General features: G+C 44.6%; 2 protein-coding genes across 6 annotated transcripts in view; one reads left to right on the top strand and one right to left on the bottom strand.

Annotated features, from left to right (window-relative positions):
• DOCK1 (dedicator of cytokinesis 1) overlaps nt 1–20,900 on the bottom strand; it is a 548,347-nt gene that overhangs the window by 295,464 nt on the left and 231,983 nt on the right. The gene's annotated exons all lie outside the window — the stretch shown is intronic.
• Nucleotides 1–20,900, top strand: part of INSYN2A (inhibitory synaptic factor 2A) — a 61,108-nt gene that overhangs the window by 36,754 nt on the left and 3,454 nt on the right. For 2 of the 3 annotated variants that reach the window (XM_010357863.2, XM_010357873.2), the window contains one exon: nt 5,914–5,985. The exons of the other annotated variant lie outside the window; for it this stretch is intronic. In XM_010357863.2, the coding sequence (XP_010356165.1) occupies nt 5,914–5,985 (72 nt within the window). The remainder of the gene's footprint in view (nt 1–5,913; nt 5,986–20,900) is intronic. 3 annotated transcript variants of the gene reach the window in all.

Raw genomic sequence — 20,900 nt, 5'->3', positions numbered from 1 at the left:
CTTCTTAGTTTCTTTTCAAATGTCTATCTGTGATGCCCTTTTTTGCTAATGATCCATAAAAGGAATAACTGAAAACACGCATACCCCAAATTGTCACCAGTTTTTAAAATAAATATACAAAGGTGCGTATATTCCCTCTTTTGCTACTGTCCAAAAAAGAATAACTGAAGACTTGCATGCCCCAAATTGTCACCACTTTTTAAAATACATTTACAAAGGTATGTATGTGTGTGTATTTACAAAGAAAAAAAAATTCAGGTATGTTATATATTTTTAAGTATACAAGTATATATATGTATTTATACATTCAGGAATTGCTGATAATAACAACTGAAGAATTAGAGCCGATTATTATAAAGGTATAAGGTAGCTAGAGAAACATACATTTATATATGTATAAATACATATATATACATACAAGTATATATATGTATTTATACATTCAGGAATTGCTGATAATAACAACTGAAGAATTAGAGCCGATTATTATAAAGGTATAAGGTAGCTAGAGAAACTGGGGAACTGCATGCTGAGCTAAACCTGAGAGGTCCAGGCTATCACAGAGAGGTAGCCCTGAGGTTTCCTTTAAAGGAGGGTGCACTGACTAGAGCTCCACACTGTGTTCTGTAAGTCAAGTTTATTTTGCTTTCTTTAAAGTAGAGCAAAGTCCTGTGAAGACAGGTGGTTCACGATGAAATAGAAGTGTAAATGACTCAAAACCTGGACTCCACCAAAACTACCCTGTAAAATTGGCTTGTCCAGATCCCTTCTGTTTCTAACAGAGCATCATCTTCTCTTTCGTGCACTGTCACAGAGTCTATGTTCTTAGCTTCCCTGTTAACAATTCGCGTCCAGGCTGGTCTAACAGGCAAGCCCACCTTGACCAAGGAGTGTTCCAAAGTCATCAAGCAAGGGGAGGTCCAGGGTCCCCAGATTGGTCCCTGGGATAAAACTCAGTTCTAGAAGGATGGGAGGCTAGAGGGTCAACAGAACAGAAAACAAAAGCACCAAAAAAAGAGAGCGCCTTGGACTGGTGACACTGTCCCTGGTGCTGAATGCGATGTTTTCCGAGCTATATGCATTGTTAAGAGAATACTTACAACTAACTGCCATGGGACAATAAATAGTGAATGCCACAAAATCCGTATTTACAATGAACATGCTTATCATTAGCACCCAAAGGAGTTCATATGAGGAGAAAAAAGAAGACTAGCACTTTTCACAATTTATACTTGTCAGGGTTTTTTTCCACACTCAGTTGGAATTCTTTAAATAGATAGATGTGTTATTCTGGACTTCAATATGAAAATACAAATATGGACTCTATGACTTGGCTACATTAACATTAACTGAATGCCCAGAAGGTACCAGATATTGTATCACGCATGGAGTTATAAGCCTATGTATAACACAGGCTCCTCAAAGCAAAAGGGAAGAGTGCTTTACAAAGGTAGCAATTAATCTGCAAGACAGAAAATTTATAATTTGTGACCCAAATGTTCTTCTACTGCAGCTTTTACATCAATAACCTAAGCTTTCTCCTCTCTAAACTTCTAATTCACAAAAGATTTCCAGCCCTACAGTCACTGGAGAAGTATCTGCTCTAGCAGTTTAAAGTTTTTAGATTGTTCTGCCTTATGGCAATGGCAATATAGAAAGAGAATCATTCAAAGTACTATTTTCTGACGTGTTTCCAAGTTGAGAAGAAAAAAATAGGGAAATTCCATAACAGCACTCTGTGTTCCCTGTCCTGTAGAAATAACTTATCTGTTTCATCTCTATTTGGAGAACATATTCAGATGCTGCAGCCCAATTATTAATGTGACCATAAAATTATCAGTGAAGCCAAACCCTACAGCTTGGAAGCTTCAAGGACAATTAGATGGATTATCAAAGCAATAAGCACAATGGATTACATAGTTTTAAGCCCTCTATTGAGAACACTCGTGCTTAATAAAATTTTAGCAGGCATACCCTGATTGACATCAGCTGCTGGCAGCTGCCTGTGAATTAACCACATGACAAGGTCAACACTTTAAATTTTATTCACAAATTAATCTCCTGCTGATATTCATGGACTCCAAACAATTGATTCCTTTAAACAAAAGGAAGATCCTAAACAAAACTTAAACAAAACCTCACCTTCATGGTAATGAAGTCCTAAAAATAATTCTCACACATGGGAGAAACATACATATATTTCGAAACTGACAGACCACCCATTATGTTTTCAACCAGCTGAAAAAAGGATGACCACAGATACAGCTCCAAACAAAGAAAACATAATGACTCCTTTGCTTCTTACCGACAAACATCAGCCAAACCACGCCATTTTCTCAGGAATTGGTGAATTGGGCTGGGTTGTAAATAAAGGAAGCAAGAGAAAGGAAATTGAGTGAAAATGATGTTATAGAAGGAGAGGATTGAGAATAAAAGTCAAGAAGTGTTTCCATGTCATTCAACCACCTATAAGAAAATCTCGATGGTGGCTTCCCATTCAATTTAAAATAATGCCCAAAGGGCCTCTCATTTTATACACATGTCCTCATCTCTCACCACTCTCACCTGCCACATCTATTCCAGCAGCACTGGCCTTTTTCTCTGACTTGCAAAGAGAAGGAGCATCATTTCCACTGCAGGATGTTAACACGGGATGGTCTTTGTGTTTGCAACACCCAACCCTGGATCAACAGATGGACTGACTGCTTTTTTATTACCATCCAGGTCTCACTAAAAACGTCACCTCCTTAGAGTTCATTCTAGGCCAAACTGCTTCACAACACTTCCTTAACACTCAGCAGTATCAAAATTATCTAGCCGTTCGCTCATTCATGCATTTATGTTGCCCTTCTGCCACTCCCATGCCACTGTGAGCTTTGTGAGGAAAAGGACTCTATCTTATTTGCAAATGTCTCCTGTAGAGCCAGAAAAATGTTTGACACTTAGTAGGTACTTAATAACTATTTGCTTACTGACAGTAACGGGGACACATGTGCTTTCTACAAAGTGATTGCAGTAAAGTCTTTTCAGGATGGGCTTTAGAAAAGCAATTTCTTGGGCCAGGCTCGGTGGCTCAGGCCTGTAATCTCAGCACTTTGGGAGGCCGAGGCAGGAAGATCACTTGAGGTTGGGAGTTTGAGACCAGCCTGACCAAAATGAAGAAACCCTGTCTCTACTAAAAATACAAAATTAGCCAGATATGGTGGCACATGTCTGTAATCCCAGCTAGTCGGGAGGCTGAGGCAGGAGAATGGCTTGAACCCAGATCGTGCCATTGCACTCTAGCCTGGGCAACAAGAGCAAAACCTGGTCTCAAAAAAAAAAAAAAAAAAAAGAAAAAGAAAAGAAAAGCAACTTCTTACTGAAGAACTCCAAGATCCTAGAAGATTCCTCTTGTCCATTTCAGGTGCCTGAAGCCTTTGTCCTGTCATTGTCAGGTCCATTGCCTATCCCAAGCTGCCAATTACATGTGGTGCAGAACACCGGCCCCAGAGTACCAGCAAGGTGACAGGGAACATCAGAAGCCTGGGGTCTCAGAATAATGAGATCCTGGACCTGAAGTGTGACTGTATTCTCCTCTGTAAGTGAGGCTAGCATAATCAGAAGGCTGAGGGCTCTAATGCAAGTGAGGCACTGGGAAACTTGGACACTGGGCAAGAAAGGAGCATTGATACTGATGAGGCTTGATAGAGATTTGCCCTGAGGTTTAGGGCAGGAAGGTTCCATAAGCTTAGAATTCACACTTTCCTGTGAGCACAAAAAGAATGCCTTCAGAAAATTATTAAATACCCCCGGTTTGGCCCACTGTAAGAACCTAAAATTTGGATATGACTAGCACCTATAGACAAGTATTAGGTACTCTTTCTCCTGACTGTAGGTTTATACCCACCAACACAACACAATAGTAGCGCAGTACCTCATATGCAACCCAAGCCAACGGTTTAACAACACATTCAGCATGGACCGTGGTAGCACCTGAGCTCAAGGATGGCACTTATTTCACTGTGCAAAATGACCTTGGTCAGCACTGAGCTTAGAGCCAAGCTCCAGTAGAATTAGCTGATGGAAAAAGGCTATAAGTCTATATAGGGCAAGAAAGAAGGGAGAAGAGTGATGTCACCATGTGGAAGAGTCTTGGCATGGGGTGGACAAATCCGGAGCCAGGTGGGAAGGTGCAGGAGGAATGCATTCTTGGGGCTTGCCATGAGGAAGAAAGGGGTAAGGACTGAAAAATCACCGTGTCTGATGAGGAACAAGGGGAAGGGAGGGCACAGGCTGTTCATCCCCGTCTCCCTTGACAAAGCCAACGGGAGAATGGAACGGCCTGATGTGGGGTTCCAAAGGCGCCCAATGTGGGAGGTGATGATGAGAAGACAATAGAGACAGCCATACTGTCACTCCAATTCCGGTTGAAATATGATGAATCACAGGAAGTGCTTGGCAACACTTTGGAGCAGAATATGGTCACTTGATCAACGAACTGCACAGAACTGAGAGGTCAGGTCTGAGTTTTGCAAGCCCACTGAGACAATCACGGCATGTAGCAGACAATCCTTTTGTCAAATGTTGATGTAACACAAAATATAATGAGGAAAACAAGTTATTTTCAATTTAGAACCCATGATGCAGAGAAGTTTACATAGCAAAGGGGATAAAAAATACTGACTAGCAATGTTGACAGAAGACCTTCTGTGCACACTGTTACTCTGGTGAGTAGCTCTGTACATGGAAATTTGCCCCCAAAGTGTTTATAAGCCAATTCAGATGGAAGCTTTTCTCCTGCCACAAATTTAACATTCCCATTATCATTTCTGTGCCTGGACATAAAATAATATTCAGAAAATACAAATCTGCATGTTAAAAATGTCAGAGAGGAAAGGCTGGATGAAATAGGAGAAACCGTGAGAGCACAAAACACCCCCCAACTGTTCCTGGGTGGCTGGACCAAGAAATAGCCAAGGCAACTCCAGCCTGGTCCAAAAAATTCTCATCATCAACCCCTTTATGTTTATACAACCTTCAACAATATACTACAGAAAGACCCCAAGGTTATTATTGTTAATTTTTTAACTAGGGGGGAGAATCAGCAACCTCCCCGACAAAGGCCAAAATCTGCCTGGCCTCGGGGGTCTGACAGAACTCAGCAGAGAATAAAGCCAGGGAAAGTAATTCAGAAGCTATGGCAATGACAGGAAGACATTCTAACATAAGGCTTGGCATTTTTTTTTTTTTTCTCTAAAGAGCCAGAGAGTAAATGTTCAGGGATTTGCAGACCAAGAGGCAAAACTGAGGATACTAGAAACAGGTATTTTCATAAAAATTTTCACCATTTCATTGACAAAAGTAAAAACTTTATTCATGGACACTGAAATTTGAATTTCAGATCATTTCCATGTATCACAAATATGACATGCTTTCAATTTCTTTTTCAAGCACTTAAAAATGTAAAATCCATTCTTAGTTTGCTGGACAAAACCAGGCCCCAGCGGGATTTGGCCTGCAGGCTGCACTTAGCCAGTCCGGGTTCTAGCAGGACAGGCGGGGGTAGAGCAAACCTAAGCCATGGAGTCAGCATATGTATCTGTGGTTGGTTTTTCCTCAAAGTTTCTTCAAAACACCATAAATCTGCATTGAAACATCCGAAATTCCCTGTGCTTATAACAAAATTATATGATTTACTTCATCCAGGAGCTTATGTTCACTTCTAAATTTAAATACCATCTTAGCTGTAGTGTTGCATTGGTTCTGTACAAGGAAAGCAGAGACAGGAGCAAACTGGGAAACACGCATTAATCAATTTCCATGACCATGATGAGCTTGGCATTGGGAAGGCATCTGATTTGAGGCATCTGCTCTATAAAGCCAGTGACCCCCAGCCACCGCTTGTAATGCTCTCCTGTTCTTATCTTGTAGGCTTTCATATCGGACGGGGCAAGACACAGCTAATTGTGACACATGCAGGAACAGTGCATGTATTATCTATAGGTATGTTAACGTTCTCCTCTTCCCACTTTCTTATTATGAGTGACAAATGATGTTTACCCACAAATGCAAGAACAATCTGGGGCCATGCCGGGATGATTCTATCAGACAAAAAGTGAAGGACCTTACTTGATTGTAATTCTAAGCTACCTCTAAATACTCCACCCCAAGTATAGAACCATGGGATGTGGGAGAGCTTGAACCCATTTATCTTGCAAATGTATCTTAGTGGTTTCAAGAATTGGTATAAGTTTGATGGCTTGCTCCCTTGGTATTGATAGCCATGAGCCCTGGGCTGTGTGTTCTGGAAAGGCTGTAAAATAGATTCCCTTCAGAGGGTATAGATCAAAGGCTCGAAACCACACCATATGTGCTAGGAATGTCATGGAAAGACCTGAGCTGCTCACACCAAACGTGGAATTTTATTTCCTGGGAACTCTCAAGGATTGTGCCGCTTGCCTGTCCCGGGGCAGAATACTCTCTCCAGAGCCCCTACAGCTGTTCCTTGTGGTTTTTAATTTGAAGTTTGTTTGTATGACTGTCATCAACAAGAATACAGCAGAAACTCCCAACAGGAAGAAGCTGTGTTTGGCTTTCATCAGTAATTTAGAATTTTAAGATATAGTCAAAACCTTCAGAAGGATTGCCATCCTTTTTTCTTTTCTTTTTGCAAATGTAATTTTTCACAAACAAAATATAAAAGTAGTGAGAAATGTTACAAGTTCTTTTTTTTTAAAGTTTAGACTGGAGAATAATTTTAGTGATCCACCAAATTATCAAAAAACAATTATCAAACCAAACACCCTCTAAAAATTTGCTCAAAGTTACTGTCCTCTACATTAAGAACACAGACATGGGGAGAGCAAAGAGGCTTGAGGTTACACAATCTTGAACCCATCAGGGTTCTCCCCCAAGGGAAAGCCTAGATCTGGCCATCTATGCCTCCGATCCAGACAGAGCATCCCAGCCTCCGGCCCAGGATCCTTAAAAGCAAAAGCAAAGTTGGGTCACCTGGAGACCTTGTCTCGGAGGAGGCAGAAGAAACCACAGATAGAGATGGGCTCCGAAGTCCACATTGGCACATTCCTTAACCGCAGAGGTTCTCAATCACTGGGCCATTTGCAAAGTCTGGAAGAAGACGTTTTCAGTTGCCCACAACTGAGGAGCTGCTGCTGGTTATCTAGCAGGTAGAGGCCAGGAATGCTGCTGACATTCTATGCTGCCTGCACAGGGCAGCCCCCCAACCAAGAGCTATCCAGTCCCAAATGTCAATGGTACTGAGGCTGAAAAAGCCTACCTTACCGAAACCACCCCCACCTTAGAGTGTTTTAAGACGCACACACAAACTAGTAAGGCCTCCTGGCAGAAGGAAGGGAGGAGGGGCCCCTGCAGCAGCCTGGCATGGCACACCAAGCTGCTGACTGTTCTTGGCAATTGCCAATGAGGAGGTTAAAATGAGGCATCCATGCAGGTCTTTTCTTCAACAATTCCTCCAAATTAGAAACTCAATGATAGCAACAGATCAGAGAAGTTTGTTTAATGGGAAACTTTTCACTCCACTCATATTGCAAAAGAGAATTTTGAATCAACAATGAAAGGTTATAATGCTGACCCAAAACTACCCTTCACTAACATCAGTACGTTAGGAAGTGCAGAGTGCAGATGACCCAGCATATACTCAGAGTTCAGCTTCTGTCACTTTGGGAGCTAAAGTTCATACTGTCTTTAACGCAACCAAACAACAGTGAGTCAAGACATCCAGGGTAGGTTCAGAGAATGAGCTGTTCAGCCTAAACCTGTGTAATATTCTGTGGGTGATCGGAAAAAAAAAAAAAATATATATATATATATATATATGAATACTGTCTAATGTAACTGAAATAATTTAAATGAATTTAGCTCTAAATCCAGAACTCACTCCTGTAAAAAGTGATATTAAAAGTGACTGAGTAAGTCTCTGAAGGGCAGAAATCTGCCTTTTCAGGAATTACTCGAGTGGTCACTGTTTTGAACTGGCTCAACCACCACTCTACATGAATCCCAATACAACAGCCACTGGTCCACCTGCTAAAAGAACTGGGAGTGACCAAGCACTATAGGAATTTGCCAAGATTTAGGAAGACTCACTAGGTAGAGGCTGAGGCACTGTGATTGCTCTGATTATCTCGTATGAACAGGGAAAATGCATGACTACTCATTGAGAGTTTTACTGCAGATGCAATTTTACAGATGGGTGATTTTGGTGGTATCCTCAGAAGCTGAACAGAGATGTGGCCCTTGATAGCCAGCAGACCCAACTGTCACCCCCTTATAAATGGGAGAAGCATCCTGGAAGAGGTAGTGTTTGAGGAAAAGTGGAATTTTAGATCTTTCTTTCCTGATTTTTAAAATCACTCCCTTTGGAGTGATCACAATGACAAAACATCCCTACAACAGCCAAACTTCTGCTGCAAACAGAAGTTACCCTGGAAGGCTTTTGGTCCCAGGACGTCTGCAGAGTAATATTTCGGCTGGATTCCCACTGCCTCCCAAAGCCTTTATTTCATTGAGTCCTGTCAATGAAACAAGCTAGTGTGAAACTCAAGAAATGAACCAGTATTCAAATAAAGACTGCACTATGACTACCAAGTTGAACATAGAGAGCTCATCAAATGCTGCTTCCTAAATTCCCTATCATGTTATAATGGAAATAATTAAAGTTTAACAATTACTCTTAAGGCGGTTATTATGTTGGATAAGAGTTTTCTGAGGTCTACAGGAAGAGATGATAAAGGGAGTGAAAGCTCACTTCTGGTCCATTAATTGAAAAAACCAATCAATGGGGAAATCATAAAAAAATGACATGTACCTAACTTAAACATGTTATTTTAATTTGAATCGCATGAATTGAAATCTTACATTTAAATGATTTCAAGTTAGGGCAGCCTTCAGAGGTGGGGCCCAGATGTTTTCTTTGAATGTGGGCACCCCCACTACAGTTCCAAGTTATCCGCCACGAGTCACACCAATTTTCCTGTCTTTAAAGTGGAGCAAAGTAAGGTGGCAGAATCTGAGATCAGAATCCTTCTGAATCCATACTTGGCCTGTCCCTACCTTTTTCATTAAATATTTTGTGGTAGCCCACTCTTTCCAAAGCATTGAACTCACAGCAATGACTATCTTCTCATGCCTTATTGGTTTGCATGACATTCAATAATCACATCATTTTAATAGTGGGTACTAATTGTATAAACAGGTCCAGGAACAAATCTAGCATCCTCTCGGTAAGCATGAAACTTGAGAAGTAAGAACAGAGAGTCACAGGACAAAGACTGAGCAGTCAGTCGCGTAAGGGTGCCAACATCATGGGTGCACCACTTACAGCATGAAAGGCCAGGGCCATGTGGTTCATCTACTATGTCAGCTAAGAGGGCTTATGTAATCCTATCTGACTACCAAACACTGGTATACTAGGAGGAACAGATACTTGGACTGGCTCTGGGAAGCCTCAGGTCTGTCTGATTCTGCCGCGGTGGCTGAGAGTTGCTGATACACAGGGACAGGTAACTTCCCTCAGGGTCCCACTGAGCAAAGAGAAAGGGGAGGGTAAGCAATGGGGATTGAGCTGGATGACTTCGCAGCTTGCAGTCAGTCCTGTGAGTCAACCCCCAAATGTCAGAAGCTTAAGAATAGAAGTTTCTTTGGTAGAAAACTGTTCAAAACCCAGTGAGTCCTTCAGCAGGAAGAATCACCGATTCAGGTGACCCAGTAGCAGTGCACATGGGGGGCCACAGCATCGCGGAAGTATAGACTCACAGTGAGCCAGAGGGCGTCTCCAAATTTCAAAGGCTTTACAAATCTAAGTCCATGTCTTGTTCTCACATGAAAACTTACAGGCAAGTCCTCCTTGAATTCCTGCATACAAATCTGTAGAGATACAATCCCAGCAGCAGGGGAAAGTGTAGCTCAGGTCACAGTCCCTGCAGTCGGATCAAAGCCTGGCTCTTAGTTGCAAGGGCTTCAGTCCGGGAGCTCAGGAACTTTGCTGTCAGTCCCTACACCACCAATACAACCCACTTCTCCATGTGCACCATGGGATGCCTGGAACACCCTGGGATTGGGTAGCTTAAAGGAATTTCAAAATAAATCTTAAAATGTCACATGACTGTGGTTGTCCCAGAGGCTTGAGAACAGGTGGGGCCATCACAGCTGCCAGTGTTCACACATTGTAATTTGTCATACCCTGCTTTCTGGAAGGCCAAAAGCCCTGGAGGGCAATGAATTTGACCCTGCCTGTCTTGCATTTAAACACTGCTTTTCACTCGAAATCCAATTACCCTTTCCAAGCAGCATAGCTGTCCACCGTGTTTCCAGTAATGCCTGGCCCAGGGAGATGAAGAGGATACTGTGTTCAAGACCTGGCTGCCTGGGGCTTTAGCAGCACAGCCTTGTAATAAATGTGTACCTTTGCCATGGGAGGTGGTACATATTTCTCTATGAAAAATCATTCTGTCCTGGAAATACAGAGGACTAGGAAAAAGCATCAAAGGGACAAAAGGTCTTGATGCAATTTCAGGGAGGAAAAAACCCACCAGTACAACAAGTGAAAGGTGAGAACCATCAGCCCGTGAAGGCCTGCCGTGTACCTGCAAGGTTAGGGCTGAGCTTCTGCCCTCTCTCTTGGGTGGGGTGTCTGTTCAGTCTCCGGGTCCTCTGGGGTCGCACTAAGGCATCATCAGGGTCCCTTCCAGATCTGAAATCCCAGGAACTGCTTCTTACAATTATGCAAGGGATGGAACTATGGGCTTCCAGAGACAGTGCACAGAAGGGTGCAAGTGTGGAGAGTCACAAGGCATTTCTCAGCGGGAAAACACCTCTCCCTTATTGGCAAATCTACTGACTCAGAGCTGAGTAACCCTTCTTCGGCAGAGGATTGATGGGCTTCCTCCTAGACCACTGAAACTCCAAGTACCACAAGTGATATTTTTGACAAATTTTGAGATGGTTGACACAGCTACATTGTTTTCTAAGATGACAGACATCCCTTCGGTTGTGATCTAGACCAACTGTGCCACTCTAATTAAAACCATCTCAGCATGAAAGATGATTAAAAGAGATTCCAGTTTCCGTTTTCTTTAGTAAAACTTTTCTGGCTTATCTTCCATATTTCTTGTCACAATATGCTGTAATTATTTCAGAAAATGTTTTATGGATAAATTACTAATATAATCTTTGCTCATAAGCAGTTGAAATTTCTTCTCTCCAGCCCTATTTTGGTAATTCTTTTGTCAGACTAATCTGATGAGTCACACCACTGATGATTCACCTTTTGTTCAGATGTGGTTTCAGAAAGGAACAATGAAACATATCATTGCAAACCAGCCATTCTCTCCTTTGCTGAAATGGTTAATTTGTAAAATAGTACTGCAACAAAATGGCCTGAATTCTAATTTGTACATTTTCATGAAAATAACATGGACCAACTGCAATCCAAAGGCTTTTGGAGATGCAAGCAATATTTAAAAGATAACAGGAATTCTGACTCAGATTCATTAAACAGCATCTTTCCCAGAATTTAGAATCTTGTTGTAAAATGGTAGAATTCCTACCATTAGTTCCAAGCCCTGAGTGACCACATCCTCCTGGAGCACGCTGTGCCTGCTTCATTTCTGGATCATCACAGCCACCACACAAAGTGGCCTCGAGTGACACTAATAATTCTGCAGTGGATCAATGAGTGGGCTTGGAACCTGACTGGTTGGGAATGCCATAAGGCTCCATGCCACTTGTCTGACACACAGAGGAGGAGCTTGTGAAATGCCTTGCTGTGTACGCCATGCTTTCACCATTTGATATGATGGTCAAGGACAGGTGGAATTTTTTTTTTTTTTTTTTGAGACAGGATCTCACTCTGTTGCCCAGGCCGGAGTGCAGTGGTGCAATCTCGGCTCACTGCAACCTCCGCCTCCTGGGTTGAAGCAATTCTTCTGCCTCAGCCTCCAGAGTAGCTGGGACTACGTGCGTGCACCACCATGCCTGGCTAATTTTTGTATTTTTAGTAGAGATGGGGTTTCATCATATTGGCCAGGCTGTTCTCAAACTCCTGACCTCGTGATCCACCCGCCTCAACTTCCCGAAGTGCTGGGATTACAGGCATGAGCCACCATGCCCAGCCAAGGACAGGTGGAATTTTAAACAACCACTTTGATAAAAATGTCTTAGCCCTTTCCATTTGGGGTCCCAATGGGCATTAATTGAACAGGCGTTTTTCAAGGGACCTCCTTGAAGGAGGACAAGCTCTGCACCAGGCGCTGGGAGACTGGGAGGAGTGTGAAGCTGCTGCAGACAACTCCATGCATGCCCCTTGCCCTGGGACCCTGGGCTGAGGGTCAGGACAGAGCTGTGGTGAGAGGGAGCCCTCTGTACTGAAGGTGGGAACCACAGGTGCAGGACGTAAAAGGCAGGTGAGGAGGAGGTTAAGGAAGCCAGGGTGCCTGACCTGGCAAAGCAGACTCCAAAGAAAAGACAATTGTGGAGGGAGGCCAGGTTAGGGAGGATTTGGATGGCCTCTCTAGAGCCCTCCAGGCTAGAGAGTTGGGAACAACTGGCAGGAACTAGGAGGAGAAACAGCCAGCGCATCCCCAAGGATGGACGGGAAACCTCACGACCCGTGAACACTCCCCGTTGGAGCAGCTGGAGAACATCCCAGTCCATCACAATTTTTGACGGCTTCTCAAGTAGGAAGCTCCAAAAGAGGGCAAGTGCCTCCCCCAAATGACTGGAAGATTTCAGGAAAGATGAGGAAAATATCTAGTATTATGAGATTAAATGAAGAATTCACAAAAGTCATGGGTTGCATTTTCTCACATCATCCTTGGTAATTTATTGCAACACCAATAAGACCACAAAACAGAGGGTGCAAAGAGTTCTAGATAAAATCACACACACCGGTCCTTCACTGATTCTGAGTGTATTGCAAAAAGAAAGCTGGTCAGGGTAGTGCACGATCAAGACAGCCGGCAGAACCAGGCGCCTCCTGACTAATGGAGTCCTATTGTTAAGAGTGGTAATTGCATTTGTATGCAGAATCCGTGCCAATTCCAGCCTGTCCGGAGCCCACTTGGAGTGGAGTCTCTGCAGCCTTTGTCATTCAGCGATTATCTCTTTATGGAAGTGCCCTTTCCAGCCTTGCTTCAGTGACCACCACTTGTGCATATTAAGTTCTTTAGCAGCATGAACTGAGGTGGGGGAAGTTTGCCTTTTGCCTAATGTTTAGCGCTCCGTTTCTAGTATTTACCGTGAGTGACAGGGTGGGAAGATGACGAAAGGAATCCCTGAGTAACACCTTACACAATGTTAGTCTGGGTCAGGAAATATTTTTGTTTAATGAAGTCAGGAAAAAAGAATGATTTTGACAGACCTCAAAATTCTTCTTGAAAATTCCCAAAGCTAATAATCCAAGTTTTTTCTTTTCTATTTGAAATCTAAAAATATATTATTTATATCCCTCGCATATGTATGGATTTAGGTTTAGTCATTTTTACTAATGTTTAGTAACACCTTAATTCTCTTATTTAGGTGCTATAAAACTCGTTACAGCCATAAAACTGAAAACTGATTGGCCACCTCAACATATTATTTGTGGAACAATTCGTTAAAATTTATTAGCAGAGAAAGGCTAATTATACTGATAGTCGCAGCCTTTGGTTATACCCCAGGGTCAAAGTTAAGGAGGCATTTACCAATGTCCAAAATAGCATGAGGGGGCTACGCTGTCAGTTTCATGGGAAGATAAAGATAATTCCGTTTTAGAGGAGTATGGAGATTTTTCTGGGGGTCAATACGGGATGCAGTCCTGGTCACTATGTCCCAGGCTAGGTCATAGGAAATTCCATGGGGAATAGAGTGACTAGGGAATTCAGTGGTGCGGGACCTTCCTCAGAGAGGCGTCTTGAAAGAACCTGTTTGAGAAGGGACCTCCTGGAGGAATGCGCAGGCTGACGTTTAGACCAGTCACTGGTGACACCAGACGACACACACAAGCAGCTAATGGTTTCCGTGTGTGATGAGAACTATCACTGCTGCATTTAGTGGAGATGATGCTCTCAGCGGGTATCAGGATGGAATGGGAGGCCCTGACCACATCTAAGAACGAGGGTTCCAGGCTGGTGGCCCAGGGAGGCAGGGTGGCTTTGTAGCCTTCCCTCCAACACTGGGAGCCTGGGACATCACCCGTCTCTCTAGACAGACACACTCCCATCTTCGAAAGGAGATGGGCAGGCGAGGTGATGGTCCTGGTCATGGGAGCCCACTCAGGGTTGGGTTGGCCATGAGGGACTCACAGCAACCAGCTTGGAACAGGAGGACAACAGCCCTGCCTTTTCAAGGCAGTTATAACACAGTTTCTGACAAAAGTCGGAAAACTGGCTGCTCTTCGCTGAGGTCAGGAACAGCAGTGTACTCCAGGCTACGTCTAAGAAAGGACTGACCCCTCCGATTATCACGACCCATCTTCCTGGCTTCCTAGGGGGATGGCATAAGATATGCTTCCTAGACACGTGGCAGTGCCGTTAGTCATGGAGTGACTTTCCTCATGGAGAACTTACGATGGGCAGAGGCTTTCCAAATGACTTGGGTCTGCCTCTGCTCCTCAGTGACACTATTTATGGGATGCCAGGTTCTCTAACCCCTGTGCATCTGACCTGCCCTCAGACCCAGGCACCTAGATGAGGCTTAGACCCCAGAGCCGCAGGTGCACTGCAGAGCGCGCCGCAGGTAGGACGGGCGCCTAGGATGAGCGTCAGTCAAGCAAGGTCTCCAGTATGGTCAGGGAAAACATCCAAGATGCATTCAGAAAGCTCAGCTCATCGTCTAATTATAACTTTGGATCCTTTGTAGTAAAATATATAGCTAGGGTATCTGGCTAATGCTCTTTTGAAAAAACTATAATCGTAATTGCTTGTTCATAGCATACCAGGACAAGGGGAGAGATCTTATAGTTTGAGTGTCAATATCATGGATGAGCCATTTATTCTGATATTTTAAGCCCTACAGTGATACCGTAAACATTGATTAAGGCACCTACTACGTAAAATAGTGGTAAAGGAAGGATACGAAGCTACAGGGAATCATTTCTATGTTTGAAGTGTTGAAAAGCTAGTAACTACAAATCACTGATATTTTAAACTATTAGGATGAGATCCATGCATAATATATATAATATAGGTACATAATATAGGAATAGTATATAACAAAGTATATAGACAGAATAAATAGAATTATACAAATGTATATATTTTAAATGAAAACAGAAAATAGGGCAGCAGCACTTTGCTGAGATTAGAAGTGAAAGGATTTGGTTCAGTTCATCAGTTTATTGCAATTCAACAAACAAATAGAGCAGGTTCGGAGCCGGCACTGTGTTAAATACACTGCAGACGAAAGACGAATTTAAACATGGTCCATCCCTCTGAGTTCACAGACCTGGGGAAAACAGCTGTGATCCCACAGCAGACAGGCTCTTGTAGAAACCTAGAGACAATGCTGCCAGAGCAGTAACATCCCAGCGGTGTGTGGATGAGGCAGGAAGGAGGGTGGACTTCGTTATTCTAGAAAATCCACAGAAAGAAGGGGTGATGTGTCACCTAGGTTTTCAAGGATAAGCAGGGATTTGAGAAGGAGTTTGCCAGTCTTCCTAAGGTGACTCTGGTAAGTGGAGTGGGAGAGAGTACAGACTGAGGGAGACTAAGCTGTTCCAATGGCCAAGGAGAAAACTGCTGGAGTTCTGGACTAGAGCAGTGGAAGGTGGGTGGAAAGGAAGGACAACGGGTGTTTTGAGGGTAAATCCACTCGACCCAGGGATGCAGAGGCAGGAGGAGCAAGTCGAGCTAGATTCCAGGGTCTGCAGTCGTCCGGGGCAGTGAATGGGGGCTGCAGGCTGAGTCTGGAAGGACAGAGATGCAGGTGGGGGGAAAGATCTGGTTCTGGACATGCTGGCTTTTCAGTGGCCCTTAGATACACACACGGAGATGTGTTCAGAAGAGAACAACAAATACTTGGGGTCCTGGTTCTTACATAGCCTGCAGAGGTGGCCAGGGTCACATCCATAAACCAAGGCCCAGAAAGGACTTGCCCAAATTTACCTCTCATGCAAGGGGGAGAGCGAAGCCTGGGATTGGGACCCCAACTTTCAGCTTCCTCTGGACAATGCTGGTGTTGCCCATGGCGCTCACATAAAACTGGCCAGTTGGCACTGATGTCAGCTGACATAAATTGTTGTGCTTTGGGGACGTGGCTGGTCCTATCCAAAGCTACACAATAAAAGCCAGCCCACATCCTGGTGCGCCTGCCCTCCTGGGCCTCGGCCTTGTTCCAGGAGACCCCTGTGTGAAGTGGGAACACATCGCAGCCATCACTTCACAGCCAAGCACACTCAGGTCCCCAAGGTGAGGTGATTTAGCCACAGAGGCAGAGCGTGAGTCAGCGCAGAGCCACAGTGAGTACTGGGGAGCCTCCGAGATCTAATTCAAAGAGAATGAAAGGCAGAGGCCTCTGACCTGCTGGCCACCGAGCCACACGGCCCTGTCAAGGCTGGAGACCCCAAAGACTAAGGGCTTTCTTCCCTTCCAGAAAACAAGCAAGCTCCAGGGCACCAGACTGTCCTGCTTTTAACTCTTAACTGATACACACAGGCGACTGGAGAAGGCAACTTTAAAAACGTGTTCCTCTTAAATGATCTTGAGGATTCGGTGACAGCTTGCTAAAGAAACTGTGGCAGGGCCTGAGTATTTATAGGAGCATGAGACAAACAGAGAATAAGCTGGAGAGGCAAGAAGGATGCCGCTCTGCAAAATCGCATGCGGCAGCGGGGAGGAGTGTTACTACAAAGCCTAGCACAGTCTCTGGGAAGAAAAGCAGCTTGGGTGCAGGCTGGAGAGCAGCCCGAGATGTAGGGCACATTCTTCTTTCTTTGGAAATGTACAGAATAATCATGTTGTAAGAAAGTTCCCACACTTAAAACTTTCATTTTGAAAAGGGAAAGACAACCAAGAAATTAAATCTCTCAGTTGCTTTAATCATGCATCACAGGGCATTGCCAAGAGCACAGCGAGGGCGACACAGCCCCAGGGCACAGAGTGTTTGGGTGGATGATTCCCTTATCTGGAGGGAGAATGGAGGTGCAGGCGGGAGAGGGCTACAAAGGTAAATCCCGACCGTCCCCAGGGATTCGTGTCTTGTCAACATCCCCAGCCGTCCAGGGATCTTCCCTTCTCACCCAGCAAACTCTGCAGCCTGTGTTTGAGGTGTTTGTAGGACAGAACACCCCGCACAGGTAAGGCTGACCTGGCTCCAGCTGCTTCAGACTCATGCTTTGAATCTCAAGAATCAGGACTTTTTCCAGGTTGCTGCTCCTCCCCAGGAGTCAGAATTCCTCATGACAGGGACACTCCCCTGCCCATGCATTACCGACACCAGATCCTTCCAGCAGGAGGCAGCAGCACCACCCTAGGCTTCCTGCCTCCTGAGCTAGTGGAGAGAGGCCTGGGAGGTTGCAGGGGGGCTGTGCAAAGCCACAGCCAGAGTCCTGAGAAACCACAACAAGGTTTGGAGCCCCGGCTTCCCATGTGCCTGTGTGGCTGCAGAATGAGCCCCTGCACTGGAGCCGCCCTGGGAAAGCAGGTCCACACAGCACGTCTGGAGGCCTGGGACCATGATGGTGCTCAGAACAAACGTCGCCCAGAAAACATGGGGCTAGACCTCCACCTTCTATCCACAGGAAAGTGAAAAGGGGATAAAGTAACACTCAGGCTCCCCCTTAGCACAGCGACAGTGGCAGCTGGTTACTCACAAGCAGACCCTGCTGGCCCCACTCATCCTATCCAAGATCTTACTGTAGAATCCTAGAAGACGGGAAGGAGGGGACCGTGGCATGGGAACCAGGCTCCAAAAAGATCCTGGAGTGTGTCTTGCAGAAAATGTTTCAGGATCTTCGATAAGTTTTGATAGAATGGAACCAGGCCACAGACTCCATCTGGAGTGGTTCTGATGCTGCCTCCAGGCAGAGCTCTATTTGTTTGTGGCAAGGCAGGGGTCTCATTGTGGGAGGACGCAACATAATTTTTGGCCAAAATAAAGCAGACCTGGGCAACTGGGACTAAAAGTGAGGTAGAATTTGCCTCTTTTGTTTTTTTGTTTTTTTTCCTTCAAGACAGAGTCTCACTTTGTTGCCCAGGGTGGAGTGCAGTGGCACGATCTCAGCTCACTGCAACCTCCGCCTCCCGAGTAGCTGGGATTACAGACATGCACCATTACGTCCAGCTAAATTTTGTATTTTTAGTACAGATGGGGTTTCACTATGTTGGTCAGGCTGGTCTCGAACTCCTGATCTCAAGTGACCCGCCCCCTTCGCCCTCCCAAAGCGCCAGGATTACAGGCGTGAGCCACCGTGCCTGGCCAGAATTTGCCTTTTCACGACTCTGTTCTCATTCATTAATTCTAGCAATATTAGGCAACTGCCAGGACCCAGCCCCTGCTGCAGTTGCTGGGAACAGAAAGAGGATGACGGCATGGCATCCCCTGGTTATGGTGCCTGCATTCGAGAAGAATGCATTTAGGAAGATGAAGGCAAGTAATATGGGAACGAATAATTATTTGTGGTTAGTGCAGAAACAAATAAGGAAGGATGGATTGGGCCACCTTTCGGAAGGTGGTCAGACAACAAGGAGGTTATGTGGACCTGAGAAACAGTGGACCAAGGAGTGCCAGCCATGCCATGAGCCCAGAAAGGTGTTTCAGGCGGGGAGAAAGTGATAACCATGAAGCAGGCAGCAGCGGAAAAAGATGTGGCCCCCAGTAGCCAGGCAGCAGGAAGGGAAAACTGAAGCAAGAGTCACGGGCCCTCCACCAGGCAGGCCCCCAAGCACTATCTGGACAAGCCGCTGGCTCAAATACAGAGGGAGGTCTATGTGCAGGGCAGTCCCAGTGCCCTGGAACATCTAGCAGCAGCTTTTCTCCAAGGCCACTACTCTGACCAGAAGAGCAGGTGTTGCTGCCTTTTTTGATCCATTTAGCTATTAAGACTAAAGGGACCTTTGTTTGATGTCAGCCAGTTGCCCAGACTGTTAACCTTCTGATGCTGTCCCCTCCAGTCAGGTTTCTGCTTCAGACTCAACCCAGAGACTCGGTGTGTCAAACTCAACCTAGAGACTTGGTGTGGTTCCCCAAGAAAAGTCCTTGAGCAGGAAGCAGTGTCCAGAACAATGCACATTATTCCTTCACACCTCTGCACACGTTGCCTGGCTGGTACACCGGCATCATCCCACACGCAAATCCACTGCAACTCACATGTGACAGATGGGGAGATGGGCTGGGGGGCGGACCTCAGGGTCAACTCGCTGGCCACCACTGCGGGCGTTTCCAAGTGGGCACTCACAGACTCACAAGTGCCCTCTACCAAGGAACCTGCCTCTGGTTGCAGATTCCCAGGGCAGCGTAATGGGGAGTGCAAACAGGAATCAACTCGACAGATAATCAAGTCATTCTGTTAACAAGAACTCAGATTAGATTATTCTGTGATTACATGGTTCCTTGGTGTGATAAATTGGTTAATAACAGGATTCCCAATGTAGTTGCTTAATGGGAATTCAATAATTACAGGTAGCCAGAATTGTACTGTTAGCCTAGGAGATGCTAGCACCTTCTCTCGTTTTAATAACCCAAAACCAATCTGGGGCTGTTGAAAGGGTTACGATCTGGAGAACACAGCTTCGATATTACCGAAGCACCGTGGTAAAATTACGCTCCTGTACCTAACATACCATATATTCACAGGTTCGATTGACAGGCTCCTGTTTTCCTTGTTAAATGTCCAAGTTGAAGAGATCTCCAATAGATATCTTTATTACTTAGCTCTTGTTTCCATTATAAGATTAGTGATCAACAGATAATAATGGTACAATAATATTTAAATTGCATCTTATACTTTAGGAGGCTCATCCATGGGCATTCTTTGGTGGGGAGAGACTGTTACCACAGTTCAGCAATTACGATAGCCAGGGAAGGAACTATTATCTCTCCTTGAAGTGAAAGAATTGAAGCTTAACGAGCCCCCGACTCCCAAACCAGCATCAGGTGGAAGAGGCAGGGCAGAAATCCCATGTCCTTCTAATGCACCACATCACAGAACTGAGGCCCGAATTTCATTAATGCAGTATAGCCTTAGATTACACTTTCCACAATTGTCCTTAAGAGGGACTACGCCTCCATCATCACATAGTCTGGATTAGCAAGACTTCAATTCATGAGATTTTATTCTACTGCCTATAAATTAGAGCATAACTCAAATAGGCTCTTTGAAAAAAGGGAAAAGGATAACTTGTTTTGGGAGCAGGAGGTTACTAGCCAAAAACTTCTCTGACAATTTTTTTTTTAAATTTTTTGAGTAATATTAGAGTCTTTGACAATGAGAAAAATGGAACAGTGGATTTAAAACGTGAAATGGCCCATTAGATGGGTCTTGAACTTGTTTTAAAACTCCAGATAATATAGCTTGGCTGTTTTTGTCTTTCCCAAATGTCAAAATTTGTCTAGGATTAATGGTTCTCTAAATCAATAGGATTTCATGTTTATAAATGGTTTATGGTTCCACTGGTTATAAAATATTATGAGCTCATGCATTATCATCAACGCTGAGCCTTTACTGAAATCTACTGACATTTAGTCTGGCATCCAGACCAGACATGGAAGGAGGACAGAACGGAATCCTCCCAAGGCCTGGCCCAGACCACAGAAGTCCCAAGGAGGGACAGGGCGAGCGGAAAGGGAAGCAAAGCTCCTCAATGCAGGGATCATCACAGAAAAACGATGCATGGACCAGAGGTCCTATCCCAATTGCCAACGGGACCTGTTAAGACTCAAAGTTAGAAGATCAAATGTGGTCC

Source organism: Rhinopithecus roxellana, chromosome 11 (assembly GCF_007565055.1).
Source record: "Rhinopithecus roxellana isolate Shanxi Qingling chromosome 11, ASM756505v1, whole genome shotgun sequence".
In the NCBI taxonomy this organism is placed as follows: domain Eukaryota; kingdom Metazoa; phylum Chordata; class Mammalia; order Primates; family Cercopithecidae; genus Rhinopithecus; species Rhinopithecus roxellana.
The sequence above is the reverse complement of the archived record's forward strand: the minus strand, read 5'-3'. Positions and strand labels throughout refer to the sequence as shown.